Raw genomic sequence first — 24,872 nt, forward strand, 5'->3', positions numbered from 1 at the left:
TCCCCATTACATTATTGATGTTCTTTATGTGTAATGACCCATACATTGTATACCTGATGTGGTGTTAATTCCTCAGGGTACACAACTGACGGGCAGTTTGAGCTGGTTTTCCATACAAACAGCGAGATCAGTAGGCCGGGGTTCAACGTGTCTTACACGATTGAGGAAGGTAATTTCACTCTTTATCTGGCAATGTACTGTGATGCAAATATATATATATGTAGAATAGTGAGAATACCGAAAGCATTCAATGGTATCATTTTCAGATCGTTGTGACCAGGTGTTCTCTGACCCCAGTGGCAGAATAAGGAGTCCCGTTTACAGTGCAGGTCTCTACAGAAGTAATCTGAACTGCACCTATATCATCAGACCTCCAACACAGGGTCCATACAGGTTCAATCTCACATACTCTCAGTTTGACGTTCAGAGAACGTACTACAACTCCTCATCCTACAGTCTGAGTACGTCATGTAGCTATGACTACGTGGAGACCAGGTTCTTGGGACTGACTGGTACCAGCAGATTGTGTGGCAGGATGAGCTCACCAAGGACGTACTTCTGTAAGTCGTGACATTCTTGTTTGATCAAATAACCTCGTTTGCAGTTCAAATAGATCTTTACCTGTCCACAGCTTCTATACAAAGCATTTTCTACTTTTAGTCTTTTTGTTAAGGCTTCAATAGCTTCCATACAAGATAAATCTATTATTCTGCCCACTAATGAAGTATAACTCTGATCAGCTGGAATATTGCTTATCTGTGCATAAAACAATATTAAACAAACAAACAAACAGAACAACTGCCTCTTTCGGAACAGAACAATCCTGTTAGAACACGCAACAATCCACTTTCAACAAAGACTAACATTCATCTTTACATGTAAGTTCAAGATGTGATTGTTATTGTGAGTTCAAATCTTTTCTTGAACCTGAGTCGTATCTATGCAACTTACGCAATATAAACATCCCTAATGTTTTCATAAGCCTGAGACTCGGCCTAAGTGATTTATCTTTTTTTCAATCAAGGAAGATATTTATCTATTATAAAATTACAAAGGTTCTGTCCATTCTGTAATACTCCAGAGAATGAATGATTTTTTTCCCTGCCCTGTATATAAGGATTTAAGGCAAATGTATTTTCCTCAGTGGCCGCAATCAAATATTGATGCTACAAAACTGTAGTGAATACTTTCCTGTAGAGCATCTTAAAGCTATATTCATTTATCATGTGTTTGTATTGGTAAAAGATGTAATGTTACGCATTATGCCTTTCTATTTTGTATATGGGCCTATGATCTTCATGCAATAAACTGATTGACTGATTGTAAATTGAAATATATTCCTTATAATTATGAGTTCATATTTGCATGTGTTTGCCCTTGTATACGAAAACGGCATTACTGACTCTCAGGTGAATACAACATTTAAGAACTTTAAATCGCCGTAGTAACATGTGTGTCGTCAGGTGGTTTTAACTAGTGGGAGTAGCCTACAAACTTTGAATTTCAGAATTAGAAGGCTATCTACATTCATTCAAGATTCTACAATCCAGTGAAGTGTTTTTAAACCACATCGCATGTTAGGTTTATAATTATATGTATGCCATGGTTTCCACGTCATATTATGATACAGTACACTGACTTACAAATGCATTGATATATATCTTTAAATCTCTTTTCATTTTATCAAGATTTTGTATGAATATGTCATACACATTTACATATGAAAGCTGTTAATGTTTTGAAACAATTACTTTTGTTTGATGTTTAATGATGATGATAACATTTACACCTCCATCCTGAAGTGAAATTCTGAAAAAAACTTCTGTTTTTTCCTGTTTATTTCAGATAGCACATTTGATGGCAACCTTACAATTAACTTCGTCACTGACAGCTCTATACAGAGGCGTGGATTTGAGTTGACTTATTCATTTGAAGAAAGTGAGTCTCCATTTGACATCGAAATGGTTGTAATCATGTCAAAATCATAAATTGCACAAGAAATCAATGACCTTTCCAAAGTGAAACGCTCCCTCCTCTTTGAATGAATTCGGCTCACTTCGTGTATGCGATTATGGGACTATGCATATGCACATCCACGTGCACATAAGTGAATTAGTATGTGTGTGTCTGTATGCGCGCGCGTACGCGCACGTGTGTGTGTAGGCTCTCTGACAGCTGCCGGGTTGGATTATACCAGAATACATTGGATTGTACTCTTGAACCACGCGTGTCTTCTGAATCGTAAGAGAATCTATGCAGTACAATTTATACAATGTTCTGTTGATATAAACACTTCCTAACAACATTATGTGTAGTGTTGTTTCAGTTTTCAAAACAATCTGTTCACTCTGACTGATGCCCTGTTCTGTTAGTGTATTCGTAATTTGTAAATTTATACCCGGATATTTTCCTCTGCAGACAGCTGTATGCAGGTCCTGACAGACACCGAAGGACAGATCCAGGTTGGTGGCAATGGCAGTGCCACCTACTCTCCCAACCTCGACTGTGTGTTCACCATCAGGCCTCCAGCTGGTCGGGCGTGGATCGTTAACATCACTCTGGAGGAGTTCGATGTGCAGAGATATTATTCCTACTACAGTAACTATTTCTCCACCTCCTGCAGCATGGACTACCTGCAGATCCTCTACCACGGCTACTTCTCCTCAAAGATGTGTGGAACGAGGACTTCACCCATATCTTACATATGTCAGTACTACATTCGATTCAAACACTCAACTGTGAAAGATATTTTCTCTAATTGCAACAACTAGAATCTGGTAGTTGTGCGGTTATACCTTGCGATTTAAGTCACACGGAATTTCTATAATGATCATACATGTTCTATATTTTCAAAGAGATGACAAAATATTCTTCTGTTATGGATATTAAAGTGGAAGCATTTTTTTCCATTGTTTTCAGTCAACATCTTTGAAAGCGACCTGAACATCACCTTTCACAGTGACAGCTCTACTGAGAGGAGTGGAGTTAACATCACCTACACTTACGTTAACAGTAGGTAACTCTGTTATTAGTAAAATGTACGTAGAACTCTTCCCAGGCCAGGGATATTTACATGTATGTGTCGACATAAAAGTTACAAATGTGGACGATCATTTCAGACACGTGTGTAATGGACCTCGACCAGAATAGTGGTACAATCCGCACCCCTGTGAGTGATGGTGGACTGACCTATTCAGCAGACACCTTGTGCATTTACTACCTCGACCTGGGAGATTCTCTCAAGACCGTTACTTTCACAGTCAAGGTCTTTGATGTACCTTGTGGAGATTACTTCATCATTAACGGGCAACGTTTCTGTGGATACAGGTTGACACAGACATCATGTGAGTAATGATTTCATGCCCATCCAAGACTTCATATGGATGCAGATGATTTGTATCCTAGCATAGGATAACGATGGCTAATCAAGTGTAGAGAATGGAACAATGCTAAGTTCCAATAACACAAAAACATTAACTCTTGTATTTGTCCCATGAATGTTAACAGTAAGCAAATAGTGTAATCTGTAGAAGAAGATACATCTGACCTTCTGAGAAAATATGGTCACATTTTCAAAAGAGCATGTCACGTTTTTGATCAGTTTAGAATAACAAAACTTTCAGGACAGTAACAGATAATTAGAATTGCTCCCTGCGATAACGTTTGTCTGAGTGTATGCATGAACATATCGATTCGCTGTCTTAGAGACCCGTGAAGTGTAGGCAATGAAAAATAGCAACTTATTAACCCTCATGTGAATTATGTTAATTGTTCTATAATTGGTTTTCTTTCCTTTAGTTCATTTGACTGGAAGGATCAATATTACTTTCGTGTCTGATAGTATTGGAACTGGTCGAGGTGTGGACGTTGACTACCATGTAACCAACTGTAAGTTATGTAATAAGCTAGCCAAGTATAATATTGTCCTTGTCTGTTAACAATTCATGTATAGTGTCACAAAGGTCCCATCTGTTGGTTAGTTGGACTCAAATTATTCCAACACCACTTTCTTAAAGTCTTGGAATGATATCTATAACTGATACACATAAACACTGGTTATCAAGCGGGTGTGTTTTTGGTCAGTTAATGTTCTGCACTAGGAACAATCACTGTATGTCATGCCGAGCTAAATACATAGTCTTTATTCCTTTCAAAGAATATATACCATTCCAACACACGGTTGTGATAACCTATTTATCATACGATTCATTCCTGGTTTATAACCTTTAAAAATATGCAGCACGTATGACGTTTGTTCGTATTTTCTTATTTTTTTCAAACACGCGTGGAACTACAGAAACCTTCATTACCTTTTATAACCACAAATACACTTTAATGTTGCTCCTGGATTTCTGTGTCGTCTTCTCCTAAAGATTTCAGTTGGTCGGGGAACTGATGTTGGTATCTTCATAAGCCTTTGAATTTCTATCTCTGCCTTGTAGTCTACTCCATCTATCATGACCAGGCATGAATTGTCTGGCGTCAGACCTCAAAGCTCTGACGGTACTGTACTCACGGCCGTCAACGTCTGTACTATGGGGGACATAGTGTTTCGGCATGTCTACTCAGTTCTTCATAAGGTGGAGGAGTAAGAATATACATTTACCGTTCACCATTTTGGCTTGTGCACTGATACATGCATACATTTGGCCCTAGGACATGGTGAGTGTTTAATTGTTGAGATGATGGATGTGTTCAGGTAATTGAGGTTAACGTCATGTTCAAATTAGATGCATTTACATGGCAGAGTACATTTGTTTGACCTAGCTCGGATCTATTTAGTGCTTAATGTATATGCATCTGACATACAAAATTTTAAAATCTAAATTTATCAAACCTTTGTAGACACAAAAGGCTTTAAACTCAGAGATTCGTGACATGTATCCAGCATGCATGAACGTGCCACGTTACGTGACGTCAGTCGTTTCGTCCCTGAGACGGGCAATACATTGTGGTGCGTGCATTCCGGGAAAGAGAAACAGAGCAAATGAATGCCACACAATACTGTCACTTTGGTAAGCTCAACCCCTAATCGTTCAAAACATTAAACGGGTTTTGAAACGCTTAGCATGCCAGGGCTAACGTCTGCAGAACACCATGAGCCCACTAGGATGGTCCATGGGGAATGTCTCAACAACAAGAGGGTGCACATTTCCACTGCCACCCGAACACCGTTTCTGCACTGGTGAGACACTACAAGACGACAAATGACGTCATCAATCGGCCACGTCCTGGACGTTCACGTGTGAAAACGCCAAGACAGGACAGATAAGGCCGACCCATCTTCACCACATATTTCAGACTGCAGTGATGACTGCCCGGTCTGGGACCCAGGACTTCGCCGTATTCACCCCAACACAGTTCAACAACCTTTAGGTCATCACGGGATCAGACCACAACGTCCCGCCATACGACCTTCTCTGACACAACGTCATTGACAGCTAGCAAAATGTGGTGCCGAAATCATGTCCACATACCCTTGTTTTGGTGGAGAAATGTTGTTTTTACAGATGAGTCCAGGTTTAATAGAACTTGACTTGACAACTGAACTTGAGAGAATCTTGCGTGACAACAACAAGCCTTCCTTGCACGTTTGATAGGCTCTATGCGTCGTCGATACTCTGCCGTTCTCAATGCCGATTGAGGACATACCCGTTATTGACCTTTTGACATGCTCCTTTGACCCCTGTCCCGCTTGTGGAATCGTGACGTCATTGTGATTGATTTTTCAATTTAGATTCCGACTTGTCACTGACTTGTCTAGTCTGTGGTTCTGTAACATTTAGTATCTGTAGTAAACAAAACACACAGGATGACCTTTCCCATCCGTTATAACATATCATTATATCTGTTTATTGCAGACACATGTGACAAGGTATATCGCACAACGTCAGGGAGTATAGATTCTTACTCTGTGTCAAGACTTGCTCTCCAACATGACATGGACTGTGAATACATCATTCGTCCGCCCTACTACCCCTTTGTGATAACAATGTACTTCAGTCCATTCTACATGCCGTTTAACTTCGTGAACAGCAGCGATCCGTGTTCTGGCAGCTATGTTGAGATCAATGACACTCAGTACTGTGGAACTGTTTACGGCGAATACAACTGTGAGTACAAAAGAAGCGTCGAAATATATTTTCAAAGTTTGTGTATAATCTCTGTGCAAAACAGAGGAGCTATGGAAAATTGAAGAATGAGTTTTAGTTTTGTTCGTTTTCCTGTTCAACACTGGCATAAGGAATATCCCAACCATATGACGGTGACCTATGTATTATTGGTTATGTTGCAGACCATCCTGTGATTGATGCCATCGCGTGTAGCTGAAAGGATACTCAGTCTAACAATTCATGATTGGCTGACGGGAGCCTCATGAAACCCAGAATAATCTTTACTTTTAGAACATAAAAAGCATGTTGAAGACATCTTGAATTCACACAAATCTGATGTTTTGCCTTCTTCTCCAAACATACATATCATAACTTGCCATATGTTTGCAGTTACATCAGCCGGACCTGAGCTGCCAGTGAGGTATCATCATTCTCCAACAACGAACCCAGGAGCGAATGAAGTCTATCATATCTATTTCAACACCAGACCTGGTAAGTAACAGATGAGAGTTGGTTTAGTGAAGATCATCTAGATATTTTGTCCCACAAATGCTGAGTTATGGAGTATTCACCGTCATATTAATTGCACTTTTCATCACCATGTATTCGTTTGATAAGTGACATTGAATAGTGCAATCATTTCAGTTTCATGCAATGTAACGCTGACCAACAATGCCGGCTACATCAACAGCTACTCTGGTTATGCCTCTACGTCAGTGTACAGTCGTTCTTATAACGACAACACTCACTGCATCTTCACAATAAAGGGGGATGACGCCGCGGGTCAAACAATCATCTTTAGCCTGAACCTGTTCCAACTGGAGGACCGTGACAACAGCACGTCTCTATGTAAAGACTATGTGGATATGAATGGCGAAGAGACGTTATGTGGATACCAGTACGGCAATCGTAGCTGTGAGTATATGGTATCGTGGCTTTCAGTTTTTTGGGATATTTTGATATAACAGTTTCATGAACACAACAGTTAATATCCATTTAACAGACGTGCAAAACAAGAGGGCATGGTTGTATAGCATTTTCACCTTTCTCAAACATAGATAATTAGTCCTCCGTACTTTATTAGTTTTGATACTTGTTTTCCCCAAGACAGTTTCATATTTTGTCAAATACGTACAAATATACATATTAGTTTTCACGTATTTTACTTTTCCTTCTATATCGAATATATTTATGCGATGTAATAAATCATACCGAAATATGAGTCTCCTTAACCTATGTAGACAATAACCTAGTTTTCAGCTGATCCTAATTTTCCCGTCTGAAAGTGTAAAATGGACCCTACAAATAACTCTGGTGACACTGAATTCCAATTCCTTGTTTTCTAAGAAAGGATTATTTACAAGTTAAGTTTAATTTTAAACTTTATTACCACCGTATTTTTATATTTTGGCTAAGAAATCACAGGCTGACTCTGTTTGATGAGGTCGTAAATTGATTCACAATGCATCTGGCTCACTGGTTACACCTGTATTGTGGTTTTTTTTCCTGATTCAGTGTAGTTCTCTAACATACAATGAGATTGATATAATCTCGATAAACATCAATTCCGTACCACACCTCCAAAGTTTTCTAGCGACGGAGTATTGTTTTGATATTTCCGTTTGTCAGAGTTCGCTGTACGACAAATCACGTTGTACGTAGTAATGCAATATACAAGTGCTTACAGGTATCAAATCACACTGATTGATATTTATTTATCCAGTTAAGTGAATTAGTCAAACAAATCTGGATCTAATCAATGTTTTGACTTGCTCAAGACTATTGGCTCTGCATTTCTTTTACAGTCAGTTTTGATGGTACTTTTGTCGTGACCTTCGTCAGTGACAATAGTCAGACAAACACGGGCTTCAACATCCATTACAACATAGTTCCAGGTGACTATTTCAACTTTTGTTATGTTCATGTGTGCAAAATAACAACGCAGAAACTGTAATCAATCTTGGATCCAATCACTGTTTTGAGGTACAATACGTAAACCTTTTCGACAATAGTGTTATCAGTTTTGGCTGAGTGTGATTCATTTTTGTTACAGATGGTTGCATTGTGTCACTCTCCTCAACTGAAGGCACTCTTCTCAGTCCAGTGGCAAGCAATGGGTTCTATCACAACAACCTTGACTGCCGATATACATTATCAAGCCCATACACCATGGCCAAGATCACAGTCACTGTCAACAGCTTTGACCTTGAACCCTCATCGTACAGTTCCACAAACTGTCATAATGACTTTGTATACTATTCCGGCGGTTCCTACACTTCCGGGAGATATTGTGGTTTTGTTGCTGCAGGAACCACAGTTACCTGTGAGGACAACGTTTTAATCGTTTTTCCACATACATTTTCATTCTGACATTTCCTTTAACATGTTTAATTGTATGAAATATGAAAGGCTTTTATGTAACAGCATCATTACAGAATTCCCTATTTTAGGTGATGACTCCCACGGGGAAAAATCAGTGTATTTGACTACATGGTTATTGTAACATTAACATAATTCTTACTTCAATCTCTCACAATCTGATTTCCCCATTACATTATTGATGTTCTTTATGTGTAATGACCCATACATTGTATACCTGATGTGGTGTTAATTCCTCAGGGTACACAACTGACGGGCAGTTTGAGCTGGTTTTCCATACAAACAGCGAGATCAGTAGGCCGGGGTTCAACGTGTCTTACACGATTGAGGAAGGTAATTTCACTCTTTATCTGGCAATGTACTGTGATGCAAATATATATATATGTAGAATAGTGAGAATACCGAAAGCATTCAATGGTATCATTTTCAGATCGTTGTGACCAGGTGTTCTCTGACCCCAGTGGCAGAATAAGGAGTCCCGTTTACAGTGCAGGTCTCTACAGAAGTAATCTGAACTGCACCTATATCATCAGACCTCCAACACAGGGTCCATACAGGTTCAATCTCACATACTCTCAGTTTGACGTTCAGAGAACGTACTACAACTCCTCATCCTACAGTCTGAGTACGTCATGTAGCTATGACTACGTGGAGACCAGGTTCTTGGGACTGACTGGTACCAGCAGATTGTGTGGCAGGATGAGCTCACCAAGGACGTACTTCTGTAAGTCGTGACATTCTTGTTTGATCAAATAACCTCGTTTGCAGTTCAAATAGATCTTTACCTGTCCACAGCTTCTATACAAAGCATTTTCTACTTTTAGTCTTTTTGTTAAGGCTTCAATAGCTTCCATACAAGATAAATCTATTATTCTGCCCACTAATGAAGTATAACTCTGATCAGCTGGAATATTGCTTATCTGTGCATAAAACAATATTAAACAAACAAACAAACAGAACAACTGCCTCTTTCGGAACAGAACAATCCTGTTAGAACACGCAACAATCCACTTTCAACAAAGACTAACATTCATCTTTACATGTAAGTTCAAGATGTGATTGTTATTGTGAGTTCAAATCTTTTCTTGAACCTGAGTCGTATCTATGCAACTTACGCAATATAAACATCCCTAATGTTTTCATAAGCCTGAGACTCGGCCTAAGTGATTTATCTTTTTTTCAATCAAGGAAGATATTTATCTATTATAAAATTACAAAGGTTCTGTCCATTCTGTAATACTCCAGAGAATGAATGATTTTTTCCCTGCCCTGTATATAAGGATTTAAGGCAAATGTATTTTCCTCAGTGGCCGCAATCAAATATTGATGCTACAAAACTGTAGTGAATACTTTCCTGTAGAGCATCTTAAAGCTATATTCATTTATCATGTGTTTGTATTGGTAAAAGATGTAATGTTACGCATTATGCCTTTCTATTTTGTATATGGGCCTATGATCTTCATGCAATAAACTGATTGACTGATTGTAAATTGAAATATATTCCTTATAATTATGAGTTCATATTTGCATGTGTTTGCCCTTGTATACGAAAACGGCATTTTTACTGACTCTCAGGTGAATACAACATTTAAGAACTTTAAATCGCCGTAGTAACATGTGTGTCGTCAGGTGGTTTTAACTAGTGGGAGTAGCCTACAAACTTTGAATTTCAGAATTAGAAGGCTATTTATATTCATTCAAGATTCTGCAATCCAGTGAAGTGTTTTTAAACCACATCACATGTTAGGTTTATAATTATATATATGTCATGGTTTCCACGTCATATTATGATACAGTCATTTAATAACATTGGACTTTTGGGTACACTGACTTACGAATGCATTGATTTATATCCTTGAGTCTCTTTTCATTTTATCAAGATTTTGTATGAATATGTCATACACGTTTACATATGAAAGCTGTTAATGTTTTGAAACAACTACTTTTGTTTGATGTTTAATGATGATGATAACATTTACACCTCCATCCTGAAGTGAAATTCTGAAAAAAAACTTCTGTTTTTTTCTGTTTATTTCAGATAGCACATTTGATGGCAACCTTACAATTAACTTCGTCACTGACAGCTCTATACAGAGGCGTGGATTTGAGTTGACTTATTCATTTGAAGAAAGTGAGTCTCCATTTGACATCGAAATGGTTGTAATCATGTCAAAATCATAAATTGCACAAGAAATCAATGACCTTTCCAAAGTGAAACGCTCCCTCCTCTTTGAATGAATTCGGCTCACTTCGTGTATGCGATTATGGGACTACGCATATGTACATCCACGTACACATAAGTGAATTAGTATGTGTGTGTCTGTATGCGCGCGCGTACGCGCACGTGTGTGTGTAGGCTCTCTGACAGCTGCCGGGTTTGATTATACCAGAATACATTGGATTGTACTCTTGAACCACACGTGTCTTCTGAATCGTAAGAGAATCGATGCAGTACAATTTATACAATGTTCTGTTGATATAAACACTTCCTAACAACATTATGTGTAGTGTTGTTTCAGTTTTCAAAACAATCTGTTCACTCTGACTGATGCCCTGTTCTGTTAGTGTATTCGTAATTTGTAAATTTATACCCGGATATTTTCCTCTGCAGACAGCTGTATGCAGGTCCTGACAGACACCGAAGGACAGATCCAGGTTGGTGGCAATGGCAGTGCCACCTACTCTCCCAACCTCGACTGTGTGTTCACCATCAGGCCTCCAGCTGGTCGGGCGTGGATTGTTAACATCACTCTGGAGGAGTTCGATGTGCAGAGATATTATTCCTACTACAGTAACTATTTCTCCACCTCCTGCAGCATGGACTACCTGCAGATCCTCTACCACGGCTACTTCTCCTCAAAGATGTGTGGAACGAGGACTTCACCCATATCTTACATATGTCAGTACTACATTCGATTCAAACACTCAACTGTGAAAGATATTTTCTCTAATTGCAACAACTAGAATCTGGTAGTTGTGCAGTTATACCTTGCGATTTAAGTCACACGGAATTTCTATAATGATCATACATGTTCTATATTTTCAAAGAGATGACAAAATATTCTTCTGTTATGGATATTAAAGTGGAAGCATTTTTTTCCATTGTTTTCAGTCAACATCTTTGAAAGCGACCTGAACATCACCTTTCACAGTGACCGCTCTACTGAGAGGAGTGGAGTTAACATCACCTACACTTACGTTAACAGTAGGTAACTCTGTTATTAGTAAAATGTACGTAGAACTCTTCCCAGGCCAGGGATATTTACATGTATGTGTCGACATAAAAGTTACAAATGTGGACGATCATTTCAGACACGTGTGTAATGGACCTCGACCAGAATAGTGGTACAATCCGCACCCCTGTGAGTGATGGTGGACTGACCTATTCAGCAGACACCTTGTGCATTTACTACCTCGACCTGGGAGATTCTCTCAAGACCGTTACTTTCACAGTCAAGGTCTTTGATGTACCTTGTGGAGATTACTTCATCATTAACGGGCAACGTTTCTGTGGATACAGGTTGACACAGACATCATGTGAGTAATGATTTCATGCCCATCCAAGACGTCATATGGATGCAGATGATTTGTATCCTAGCATAGGATAACGATGGCTAATCAAGTGTAGAGAATGGAACAATGCTAAGTTCCAATAACACAAAAACATTAACTCTTGTATTTGTCCCATGAATGTTAACAGTAAGCAAATAGTGTAATCTGTAGAAGAAGATACATCTGACCTTCTGAGAAAATATGGTCACATTTTCAAAAGAGCATGTCACGTTTTTGATCAGTTTAGAATAACAAAACTTTCAGGACAGTAACAGATAATTAGAATTGCTCCCTGCGATAACGTTTGTCTGAGTGTATGCATGAACATATCGATTCGCTGTCTTAGAGACCCGTAAAGTGTAGGCAATGAAAAATAGCAACTTATTAACCCTCATGTGAATTATGTTAATTGTTCTATAATTGGTTTTCTTTCCTTTAGTTCATTTGACTGGAAGGATCAATATTACCTTCGTGTCTGATAGTATTGGAACTGGTCGAGGTGTGGACGTTGACTACCATGTAACCAACTGTAAGTTATGTAATAAGCTAGCCAAGTATAATATTGTCCTTGTCTGTTAACAATTCATGTAATTGGTCCCATCTGTTGGTTAGTTGGACTGCAATTATTCCAACACCACTTTCTTAAAGTCTTGGAATGATATTTATTATTGATACACATAAACACTGGTTATCAAACGGGTGTGGTTTTGGACAGCTAATGTTCTGCACTAGGAACAATCACTGTATGTCATGGCGAGCTAAATACATAGTCTTTATTCCTATCAGAGAATATTCACCATCCCAGAACACACATTTGTGATAAACTATTTATCATACAATTCATTCCTGATTCATAACTTCAATTTATACAGCACGTATGACGTTTGAAAAATAAGAAAATAAGGACATACACGCGTTGAACTACAGAAACCTTCATTACCTTTTTTAACCAGAAATACACTTTAATGTTGCTTCTGGATTCCTGTGTCATCCTCTCCTGAAGCTTTCAGTTGGTCGGGGAACTGATGTTGGTATCTTCATAAGCCTTTGAATTTCTATCTCTGCCTTGTAGTCTACTCCATCTATCATGACCAGGCATGAATTTTCTGTGGTCGAACTTCAAAGCTACATATGACCTCTCTAATTTGCATCGATATCCGTATATGACTCTAACGGAAAATATCTATTGGCATTATGAGAGCGAGGAAACTATCCACTGTATGATAAAGGGCGTATATGTATGGATGTCAACGTCTGTACTCTGCGGGACATAGCGTTTCGGCGTGTCAACTCACTTTTTCATAAGGCGGAGGAGTAAGAATATACTCCAAAACTCTTTGTCTTTCATACTACAAAAGTGAACATCCATAAATATACATTTGCCGTTCACCACTTTGCTTGTGCACCGATACATGCATGCATCTGGCCCTAGGACATGGTGAGGATTGAATTGTTGACATGATGGATGTGTTCAGGTAATTGAGGTTAAAGTCAAGTCATGTCATGTTCAAGTCAGATGCGATTACTTAGCAGAGTACATTTGTTTGACCTAGCTCGGATCTATTTAATACTTAATGCATATGCACCTGACATATCAAAATTCACAATCTAAACTTATCAAACCTTTGTAGACACAAAAGGCTTTAAACTCAGAGATTAGTATCCAGCATGCATGAACGTGCCACGTTACGTGACGTCAGTCGTTTCGTCCCTGAGACGGGCAATTCATTGTAGCACGTGCATTCCGGGAAAGAGAAACAGAGCAAATGAATGCCACACAATAGTGTCACTTTGTTAAGCTCAACTCCTGATCGTTCAAAACATTAAACGGGTTTTGAAACGCTTAGCATGCCAAGGCTACCGTCTGCAGAACACCATGAGGCCATTTGGATGGTCCATGGGGAATGTCTCAACAACAAGAGGGTGCACATTTCCATTGCCAACAAAACACCATTTCTGTACTGGTGAGACGCTACAAGACGACAAATGATGTCATCGATCGGCCACATTCTGGACGTCCACGTGTGAAAAACGCCAAGACAGGACAGATGGATAGGGGCGACCCATCTTCACCACATATTTCAGACTGCAGTGATGACTGCCCAGACCATCCCAGGACTTCGCCGTATTCACCCCAACACAGTTCAACAACCTTTAGGTCATCACGGGATCAGACCACAACGTCCCGCCATACGACCTTCTCTGACACAACGTCATTGACAGCTAGCAAAATGTGGTGCCGAAATCATGTCCACATACCCTTGTTTTGGTGGAGAAATGTTGTTTTTACAGATGAGTCCAGGTTTAATAGAACTTGACTTGACAACTGAACTTGAGAGAATCTTGCGTGACAACAACAAGCCTTCCTTGCACGTTTGATAGGCTCTATGCGTCGTCGATACTCTGCCGTTCTCAATGCCGATTGAGGACATACCCGTTATTGACCTTTTGACATGCTCGTTTGACCCCTGTCCCGCTTGTGGACTCGTGACGTCATTGTGATTGACTTTTCAAAATAAATTCCTACTTGTCTCCCTCCTTTTAATATTAAAATGTACCTTGGACATCTTTACTGTCGTTTAGTCTGTGATTCTGTTACAGTTAGTATCTGTAGTAAACAAAACACACAGGATGACCTTTCCCATCCGTTATAACATATCATTATATCTGTTTATTGCAGACACATGTGACAAGGTATATCGCACAACGTCAGGGAGCATAGATTCTTACTCTGTGTCAAGACTTGCTCTCCAACATGACATGGACTGTGAATACATCATTCGTCCGCCCTACTACCCCTTTGTGATAACAATGTACTTCAGTCCATTCTACATGCCGTTTAACTTCGTGAACAGCAGCGATCCGTGTTCTGGCAGCTATGTTGAGATCAATGACACTCAGTACTGTGGAACTGTTTACGGCGAATACAACTGTAAGTACAAAAGAAGCGTCGAAATATATTTTCAAAGTTTGTGTATAATCTCTGTGCAAAACAGAGGAGCTATGGAAAATTGAAGAATGAGTTTTAGTTTTGTTCGTTTTCCTGTTCAACACTGGCATAAGGAATATCCCAACCATATGACGGTGACCTATGTATTATTGGTTATGTTGCAGACCATCCTGTGATTGATGCCATCGCGTGTGGCTGAATGGATACTCAGTCTAACAATTCATGATTGGCTGACGGGAGCCTCATGAAACCCAGAATAATCTTTACTTTTAGAACATAAAAAGCATATTGAAGACATCTTGAATTCACACAAATCTGATGTTTTGCCTTCTTCTCCAAACATACAAATCATAACTTGCCATATGTTTGCAGTTACATCAGCCGGACCTGAGCTGCCAGTGAGGTATCATCATTCTCCAGCAACGGACCCAGGAGCGAATGAAGTCTATCATATCTATTTCAACACCAGACCTGGTAAGTAACAGATGAGAGTTTGTTTAGTGAAGATTATCTAGATATATTGTCCCACAAATGCTGAGTTATGGAGTATTCACCGTCATATTAATTGCACTTTTCATCACCATGTATTCGTTTGATAAGTGACATTGAATAGTGCAATCATTTCAGTTTCATGCAATGTAACGCTGACCAACAATGCCGGCTACATCAACAGCTACTCTGGTTATGCCTCTACGTCAGTGTACAGTCGTTCTTATAACGACAACACTCACTGCATCTTCACAATAAAGGGGGATGACGCCGCGGGTCAAACAATCATCTTTAGCCTGAACCTGTTCCAACTGGAGGACCGTGACAACAGCACGTCTCTATGTAAAGACTATGTGGATATGAATGGCGAAGAGACGTTATGTGGATACCAGTATGGCAATCGTAGCTGTGAGTATATGGTATCGTGGCTTTTAGTTTTTTGGGATATTTTGATATAACAGTTTCATGAACACAACAGTCAATATCCATTTAACAGACGTGCAAAACAAGAGGGCATGGTTGTATAGCATTTTCACCTTTCTCAAACATAGATAATTAGTCCTCCGTACTTTATTAGTTTTGATACTTGTTTTCCCCAAGACAGTTTCATATTTTGTCAGATACGTACAAATATACATATTAGTTTTCACGTATTTTACTTTTCCTTCTATATCGAATGTATTTATGCGATGTAATAAATCATACCGAAATATGAGTCTCCTTAACGTATGTAGACAATAAACTATGTTTTCAGCTGATCCGAACTTTCTCGCGTGAAAGTGTAAATGGACCCTACAAATAACTCTGGTGACATTGAATTCCAATTCTTTGTTTTCTAAGAAAGGATTATTTACAAGTTAAGTTTAATTTTAAACTTAATACCACCGTATTTTTATATTTTGGCTAAGAAATCACAGACTGACTCTGTTTGATGAGGTCGTAAATGGATTCACAGTGCATCTGGCTCACTGGTTACACCTGTATTGTGTTTTTTTCCTGATTCAGGGTAGTTCTCTAACATACAATGAGATTGATATAATCTCGATAAACATCAATTCCGTACCACACCTCCAAAGTTTTCTAGCGACAGAGTATTGTTTTGATATTTCCGTTTGTCAGAGTTCGCTGTACGACAAATCACGTTGTACGTAGTAATGCAATATACAAGTGCTTACAGGTATCAAATCACACTGATTGATATTTATTTATCCAGTTAAGTGAATTAGTCAAACAAATCTGGACTAGTTATCGCACGAAGTTGCGCAATGGGACGGAACCCAGTGCACAGGGAACGAGACTCTTCTGTAATCAATGTTTTGACTTGCTCAAGACTATTGGCTCTGCATTTCTTTTACAGTCAGTTTTGATGGTACTTTTGTCGTGACCTTCGTCAGTGACAATAGTCAGACAAACACGGGCTTCAACATCCATTACAACATAGTTCCAGGTGACTATTTCAACTTTTGTTATGTTCATGTGTGCAAAATAACAACGCAGAAACTGTAATCAATCTTGGATCCAATCACTGTTTTGAAGTACAATACGTAAACCTTTTCGACAATAGTGTTATCAGTTTTGGCTGAGTGTGATTCATTTTTGTTACAGATGGTTGCATTGTGTCACTCTCCTCAACTGAAGGCACTCTTCTCAGTCCAGTGGCAAGCAATGGGTTCTATCACAACAACCTTGACTGCCGATATACATTATCAAGCCCATACACCATGGCCAAGATCACAGTCACTGTCAACAGATTTGACCTTGAACCCTCATCGTACAGTTCCACAAACTGTCATAATGACTTTGTATACTATTCCGGCGGTTCCTACACTTCCGGGAGATATTGTGGTTTTGTTGCTGCAGGAACCACAGTTACCTGTGAGGACAACGTTTTAATCGTTTTTTCCACATACATTTTCATTCTGACATTTCCTTTAACATGTTTAATTGTATGAAATATGAAAGGCTTTTATGTAACAGCATCATTACAGAATTCCCTATTTTAGGTGATGATTCCCACGGGGAAAAATCAGTGTATTTGACTACATCATTAACATAATTCTTACTTCAATCTCTCACAATCTGATTTCCCCATTACATTATTGATGTTCTTTATGTGTAATGACCCATACATTGTATACCTGATGTGGTGTTAATTCCTCAGGGTACACAACTGACGGGCAGTTTGAGCTGGTTTTCCATACAAACAGCGAGATCAGTAGGCCGGGGTTCAACGTGTCTTACACGATTGAGGAAGGTAATTTCACTCTTTATCTGGCAATGTATTGTGATGCAAATATATATATATATATATATACATATATACATACATATATATATATATATATATATATATATATATATATATATATATATATATATATATATATATATACATATACACACACACACACACACATACATACATACATATATATATATATATATATATATATATATATATATATATATATATATATATATATATATATATATATATATATATATATATATATATATATATATATATATATATATATATACACACACACACACACACACACATACATACATACATATATATATATTGAATGCTTTCGGTATTCTCACTATTCTACATATATATATATATATGTATATATATATATATATATGTAGAATAGTATATATATGTAGAATAGTGAGAATACCGAAAGCATTCAATGGTATCATTTTCAGATCGTTGTGACCAGGTGTTCTCTGACCCCAGTGGCAGAATAAGGAGTCCCGTTTACAGTGCAGGTCTCTACAGAAGTAATCTGAACTGCACCTATATCATCAGACCTCCAACACAGGGTCCATACAGGTTCAATCTCACATACTCTCAGTTTGACGTTCAGAGAACGTACTACAACTCCTCATCCTACAGTCTGAGTACGTCATGTAGCTATGACTACGTGGAGACCAGGTTCTTGGGACTGACTGGTACCAGCAGATTGTGTGGCAGGATGAGCTCACCAAGGACGTACTTCTGTAAGTCGTGACATTCTTGTTTGATCAAATAACCTCGTTTGCAGTTCAAATAGATCTTTACCTGTTCACAGCTTCTATACAAAGCAGTTTCTACTTTTAGTCTTTTTGTTAAGGCTTCAATAGCTTCCATACAAGATAAATCAATTATTCTGTCCACTAATGAAGTATAACTCTGATCAGCTGGAATATTGCTTATCTGTACATAAAACAACATTAAACAAACAAACAAACATAACAACTGCCTCTTTCGGAACAGAATAATCCTGTTAGAACACGCGACAATCCACTTTCAACAAAGACTAGCATTCATCTTTACATGTAAGTTCAAGATGTGATTGTTATTGTGAGTTCAAATCTTTTCTTGAACCTGAGTCGTATCTATGCAACTTACGCAATATAAACATCCCTAATGTTTTCATAAGCCTGAGACTCGGCCTAAGTGATTTATCTTTTTTTCAATCAAGGAAGATATTTATCTATTATAAAATTACAAAGGTTCTGTCCATTCTGTAATACTCCAGAGAATGAATGATTTTTTCCCTGCCCTGTATATAAGGATTTAAGGCAAATGTATTTTCCTCAGTGGCCGCAATCAAATATTGATGCTACAAAACTGTAGTGAATACTTTCCTGTAGAGCATCTTAAAGCTATATTCATTTATCATGTGTTTGTATTGGTAAAAGATGTAATGTTACACATTATGCCTTTCTATTTTGTATATGGGCCTATGATCTTCATGCAATAAACTGATTGACTGATTGTAAATTGAAATATATTCCTTATAATTATGAGTTCATATTTGCATGTGTTTGCCCTTGTATACGAAAACGGCATTTTTACTGACTCTCAGGTGAATACAACATTTAAGAACTTTAAATCGCCGTAGTAACATGTGTGTCGTCAGGTGGTTTTAACTAGTGGGAGTAGCCTACAAACTTTGAATTTCAGAATTAGAAGGCTATTTATATTCATTCAAGATTCTACAATCCAGTGAAGTGTTTTTAAACCACATCGCATGTTAGGTTTATAATTATATATATGTCATGGTTTCCACGTCATATTATGATACAGTCATTTAATAACATTGGACTTTTGGGTACACTGACTTACGAATGCATTGATTTATATCCTTGAGTCTCTTTTCATTTTATCAAGATTTTGTATGAATATGTCATACACGTTTACATATGAAAGCTGTTAATGTTTTGAAACAACTACTTTTGTTTGATGTTTAATGATGATGATAACATTTACACCTCCATCCTGAAGTGAAATTCTGAAAAAAAACTTCTGTTTTTTTCTGTTTATTTCAGATAGCACATTTGATGGCAACCTTACAATTAACTTCGTCACTGACAGCTCTATACAGAGGCGTGGATTTGAGTTGACTTATTCATTTGAAGAAAGTGAGTCTCCATTTGACATCGAAATGGTTGTAATCATGTCAAAATCATAAATTGCACAAGAAATCAATGACCTTTCCAAAGTGAAACGCTCCCTCCTCTTTGAATGAATTCGGCTCACTTCGTGTATGCGATTATGGGACTACGCATATGTACATCCACGTACACATAAGTGAATTAGTATGTGTGTGTCTGTATGCGCGCGCGTACGCGCACGTGTGTGTGTAGGCTCTCTGACAGCTGCCGGGTTTGATTATACCAGAATACATTGGATTGTACTCTTGAACCACACGTGTCTTCTGAATCGTAAGAGAATCGATGCAGTACAATTTATACAATGTTCTGTTGATATAAACACTTCCTAACAACATTATGTGTAGTGTTGTTTCAGTTTTCAAAACAATCTGTTCACTCTGACTGATGCCCTGTTCTGTTAGTGTATTCGTAATTTGTAAATTTATACCCGGATATTTTCCTCTGCAGACAGCTGTATGCAGGTCCTGACAGACACCGAAGGACAGATCCAGGTTGGTGGCAATGGCAGTGCCACCTACTCTCCCAACCTCGACTGTGTGTTCACCATCAGGCCTCCAGCTGGTCGGGCGTGGATTGTTAACATCACTCTGGAGGAGTTCGATGTGCAGAGATATTATTCCTCATACAGTAACTATTTCTCCACCTCCTGCAGCATGGACTACCTGCAGATCCTCTACCACGGCTACTTCTCCTCAAAGATGTGTGGAACGAGGACTTCACCCATATCTTACATACGTATGTGTCCACTTTTACATGATAAATTATGTATTAATATGTTCATGTATTGAAGAGGCAAGGGTCCTGCAACAGTTATGGAGACGACAGTGTCTCATAATTTATTTACATTTGTACTGTTTGAATAACAACACATTGACATTTTGTATATAATTATTTGATAAATCTTACTTTTGAATGTGGAATTCCGCACCCAGTTGGCTTCAGAATAGACTGCGATGAATGGCCTACAATAAATATTTAATATGATCTCTGGGTAGATCATGCTTCGGGTTGTGACGACGCTCTTAGATTTTGAAACTTGACTGATGTTTAAATCTCAAATTTAGGGCATCTGCCCTTCATACTTTCGCAAACTTCTGGAAACAGTTTTGCATTTGGTTTGCACATATCAGGTTTCCTTTGTTTCCATTCACCTCCACCAAACAGTAGAGAAATGTGCATCCATATAGGTTCTGTTCTTTCAGACAACATCGTTGATGGCGATCTGAACATCACCTTCCACAGTGACAGTTCCACCCAGAGAAGTGGATTTAGAATCAGATATTCCTACACAGAAAGTGAGTACAGCTGGCGTTAGACCATTCATTTGGGAAGTCTTCAGTAGTCACAACATTAGATCGCTTCAATATATTATATACATACATTTTCTTTCACACAGATGTCTGTGACTACGTATTCAGAGACGACCAAGGTGTGATCATGAGTCCAAATGACGGCAATTACTACTACCACAACAACATGTTGTGCACGTACACCATTGTGGGCGGTAACGACCTCTACAACATTTTCTACACCGTCTCCTATTTTGATATATACAGCACAAGTGCTTGTAGTAGTGACTACCTTGAACTCCCCGACGGACAACGGTATTGTGGGACCTACATGAGCAATACATCATGTGAGTTCTTTACGTACTTTGGCGCGAATCCATGGGATATGTTAAGGGACATTAAATCTAAACACTGGCGTCAGAGATTTTGTCCATGTTGCGTGTATTTCTGAGCCAACGTGACTAGAAGTGTATGAGTACGAAGAGGGACAGCTAGTCTAGATATAAATTGGTTGCACACTATGAAGTAAAAATTGAAAGCTTATTAAATTTCTCATGTGTAAGTGCGTGTCCAATTGTAGACCTACTGGTCCTACTGACCAGTGAAGCATTTGTGCATGGTGCACCTAGTTCATTGTGTTTGATGCATATATGTATCAGATGCAGCAGTTGGCAACACCACTTTGACCTTCCGATCAGATGCGTCACATTCCCGTCGAGGTTTCCGACTTCAGTACAAGGTCATCCCATGTACGTATTGATATATCTATCATTATCATAGTATCTTGTTCATATGTTTGTAGAAACATGCCGGCGGCATTCTCCTGTAACACTGCGTTTTTTACAGCAAACATCTGCATTGTCTTTAGTAAGGCAGAGGTCATGAGTATTACATTCATTGCAGTTTTCTCAGACATTTGCTTATTAAATCTGATTGTTGTTTCCCTCTATTGGTCATTTGCGTAATTTTCATGATGTTTGTTTGTTTTTTGTGAATCAGTCAATTGTTCCCGGGTTTACACAGAGGAGAGTGGCATCATCACTGACCCCAACCTTTCCGGCGTGGACTACAGTGGAAACGTCAGCTGTACCTACACATTCCTCATGCCTTTCTACCCCTACATAGTAACCTTCAGCCCCATCCAGTTTGTTCTTCAGGACCCTGGCACGGATGGTGTGTGCACCACAGAATATGTTAATCAGGACGAGGATCGATTCTGTGGCCGGCGCAATGCATCGTGGCAAGGTCAGAGCGTGTTTTGCGATATGGTGACACGAGATATCCTTGTGCATAAGAAGTTAAATGTTTGCTGCAGTGTTTCATACTCTCGGTTGTACAATTGAATACACCAGGCTTTAAACAACCGACACTCCCAAGTGTTTAACGTGTGTCTTTGCTGGCGTCGTTTTCAGCAAGAGCGGCAGACAACGCAATGGAAGTGAACTACTTCAGCACTGGTGCTGTCAGAGGAAACTACTCCGTGTTCTATCACGTGACTCCAAGTAAGTACACCACCTCAGCATTGCTGGGAATATGAACGCTACATCTCGGGATCCTTGTGTAATCTGTCCTGGTGCTAGTGTTTCATGCATGTCTTTTTATGGCGTTCCTGCTCTATTTTCTCTTTCAGATATGTGCAATACGACCTACACGAGCTTATCTGGTAGAGTCAGAGGCAATATGTCCAGCGACAGCAACGACTCCGCATGTTACTACAGGATACAGAACACCATGCCTCCATCACAAATACGCATTCGATTAACCTCTCAATCACACAGTGCTTCGAATAGTGAATGTAACTCCATCGACTTTGATGATCATGACAGGATATGTGTCGGCATCGGAGCATATAGCAACGAAAAGACATGTAGGTTCTAGTCTTACCGCAATATCACACATAATTCATCGCTGATACTTTACTGAACAAGATAAAATGCTGATTTTATGTGGTGTTGATTTGATCTTTGGAAGCGATAACATGGCACCTTCTTCAGTATTTAGGCACAGGATATATTTTATAGCTCAGCAACAAGTGATGACATTGCGTCATCCGTGCAGTATCAAGATACGGAATGATCTATTCACCAGGGACGTATGTTTGGTTGTTCCTTGTAGCGCTCTGGTCATTCTCTAGTACATAATCATCATCATTATAATCTAGTTTTTGAACGTTCATTCCTGGTGGTACTGCACAAATCATATTAGCAAAGTGTACTGCTTAGGGTGTGATTCCTACGATAACCCAACGGAATCTGATCATATGTTTTATAAATAATATAATAATAGTACACAAAACGTGGTTAGAAATATCACATGCAAAAACATTTCGTCCTTTGACAATTTTATTGTCAGTGTACTCCGAAGAACTGAATTTGAATATCTGATCAATATTCTGATGCTGAAATTATGACTTTCCACCAGACCCCTATGATGGCGACTTCACGATAACTGTGCTGCCTACGGCTGGTGTGGAGCCAGCGTCCTTCAGCTTTTATTATAATATACTGCCGGGTGCGTATGCTTTAGCCCTGTAACACCATGCTTTCCTAACTAACTTTGTAATACGTTATATATTTTAGCTAATACGTGGGGAATGTTTTTCTTAGCCTTGTATTAAATGTATAGTCCTATTGAGGCCACAATTCAGTATTGCACCATAGACTTTCCATGATTCCGCTGAATGTTGTTGTTATGGGTAAATGTACTGATATTTCTATATTTCAAATCAGAATAATGCGAAAAATGATATACAGAATCCTTTCGATACACTTTAAAGTGGTTCCAGTAGAATCTAAGTTGCCATCTGACCCAACAACTTTATTGAAGAATGAACTGCATCCGTGATCTAATCCATGAAGTACAAAATTTATTGGCACACAGAAAACTGCGTCCAGCGATTTACAACGGACACGGGATCATTTGCTAGTCCAGTTGATGCTGACGGTAACTACATGAACGACCTGACGTGCACCTACACCATCAGTGGCGGTAGTTTACCTTACATCCTCAGCCTCAACTTCATCTCCCTTGACCTTCAAAGTTCCTCCTACTGCAGAAGCGACTACGTCCAATTTAGATACAGAGGTTCCTCTGGGTACACCACCACCACGTCTAGATACTGCACAGGACCTCGCTCACTCAGGTGTAAGTGTTTACTTGTCACTCTTGTACATAACAGACGTGACAGATTGCATATATACTGAAATTTTCAGTCACGAAATGACTGATTTCACAGTCTGATAGTAACATGATAATGATAATGATAATAATTCACTTATATAGCGCCTAGTATCCATCTGACCATTTGCTCACTGGACGCTCTAATCAGAATCTGATTATCATTACCCCGGATAACCCAAGCTGCCCTCTTAAGCGCTAGAAGGCTATAGTCACAAGACTCTATCTCATCGGGTACCCATTTTCTGCTGGGTGAACAGAGGCAAATTTGAACAAACTCACTTGCCTAAGGTGAGACCACATGTTTCCCATGTGCTTCGTTGTGGGGCAGGACCGAAGTCCTAGAAACTCTCAGGAGTTAAACTGCCAAACACGGCCACACATCCAAGGACTGTCCGAGCTCGACGGTGCTTAACTTCAACTGATGGTGACCTGAGCACTACGCACAGGACTTTAGGGACGTGGTTCTCAGAT

General features: G+C 38.9%; 1 protein-coding gene across 5 annotated transcripts in view; it reads left to right on the plus strand.

The window, feature by feature from the left end:
* LOC137273720 (cubilin-like) overlaps positions 1-24,872 on the plus strand; it is a 493,514-nt gene that overhangs the window by 458,453 nt on the left and 10,189 nt on the right. For 4 of the 5 annotated variants that reach the window (XM_067806528.1, XM_067806525.1, XM_067806527.1 and 1 more), the window contains 36 exons: positions 77-169; positions 267-560; positions 1,846-1,938; positions 2,419-2,706; positions 2,920-3,012; positions 3,120-3,344; positions 3,799-3,888; positions 5,862-6,113; positions 6,504-6,605; positions 6,759-7,028; positions 7,919-8,008; positions 8,167-8,436; positions 8,733-8,825; positions 8,923-9,216; positions 10,531-10,623; positions 11,104-11,391; positions 11,605-11,697; positions 11,805-12,029; positions 12,484-12,573; positions 14,725-14,976; positions 15,367-15,468; positions 15,622-15,891; positions 16,841-16,930; positions 17,089-17,358; positions 17,645-17,737; positions 18,199-18,492; positions 19,807-19,899; positions 20,380-20,667; positions 21,135-21,227; positions 21,329-21,568; positions 21,881-21,970; positions 22,221-22,466; positions 22,634-22,723; positions 22,852-23,088; positions 23,643-23,732; positions 24,102-24,365. In XM_067806528.1, the coding sequence (XP_067662629.1) occupies positions 77-169; positions 267-560; positions 1,846-1,938; positions 2,419-2,706; positions 2,920-3,012; positions 3,120-3,344; positions 3,799-3,888; positions 5,862-6,113; positions 6,504-6,605; positions 6,759-7,028; positions 7,919-8,008; positions 8,167-8,436; positions 8,733-8,825; positions 8,923-9,216; positions 10,531-10,623; positions 11,104-11,391; positions 11,605-11,697; positions 11,805-12,029; positions 12,484-12,573; positions 14,725-14,976; positions 15,367-15,468; positions 15,622-15,891; positions 16,841-16,930; positions 17,089-17,358; positions 17,645-17,737; positions 18,199-18,492; positions 19,807-19,899; positions 20,380-20,667; positions 21,135-21,227; positions 21,329-21,568; positions 21,881-21,970; positions 22,221-22,466; positions 22,634-22,723; positions 22,852-23,088; positions 23,643-23,732; positions 24,102-24,365 (6,438 nt within the window). The remainder of the gene's footprint in view (positions 1-76; positions 170-266; positions 561-1,845; positions 1,939-2,418; positions 2,707-2,919; positions 3,013-3,119; positions 3,345-3,798; positions 3,889-5,861; positions 6,114-6,503; positions 6,606-6,758; positions 7,029-7,918; positions 8,009-8,166; positions 8,437-8,732; positions 8,826-8,922; positions 9,217-10,530; positions 10,624-11,103; positions 11,392-11,604; positions 11,698-11,804; positions 12,030-12,483; positions 12,574-14,724; positions 14,977-15,366; positions 15,469-15,621; positions 15,892-16,840; positions 16,931-17,088; positions 17,359-17,644; positions 17,738-18,198; positions 18,493-19,806; positions 19,900-20,379; positions 20,668-21,134; positions 21,228-21,328; positions 21,569-21,880; positions 21,971-22,220; positions 22,467-22,633; positions 22,724-22,851; positions 23,089-23,642; positions 23,733-24,101; positions 24,366-24,872) is intronic. The other variant, XM_067806529.1, reaches the window with a different exon arrangement.

Source organism: Haliotis asinina, chromosome 2 (assembly GCF_037392515.1).
Source record: "Haliotis asinina isolate JCU_RB_2024 chromosome 2, JCU_Hal_asi_v2, whole genome shotgun sequence".
NCBI lineage: Eukaryota > Metazoa > Mollusca > Gastropoda > Lepetellida > Haliotidae > Haliotis > Haliotis asinina.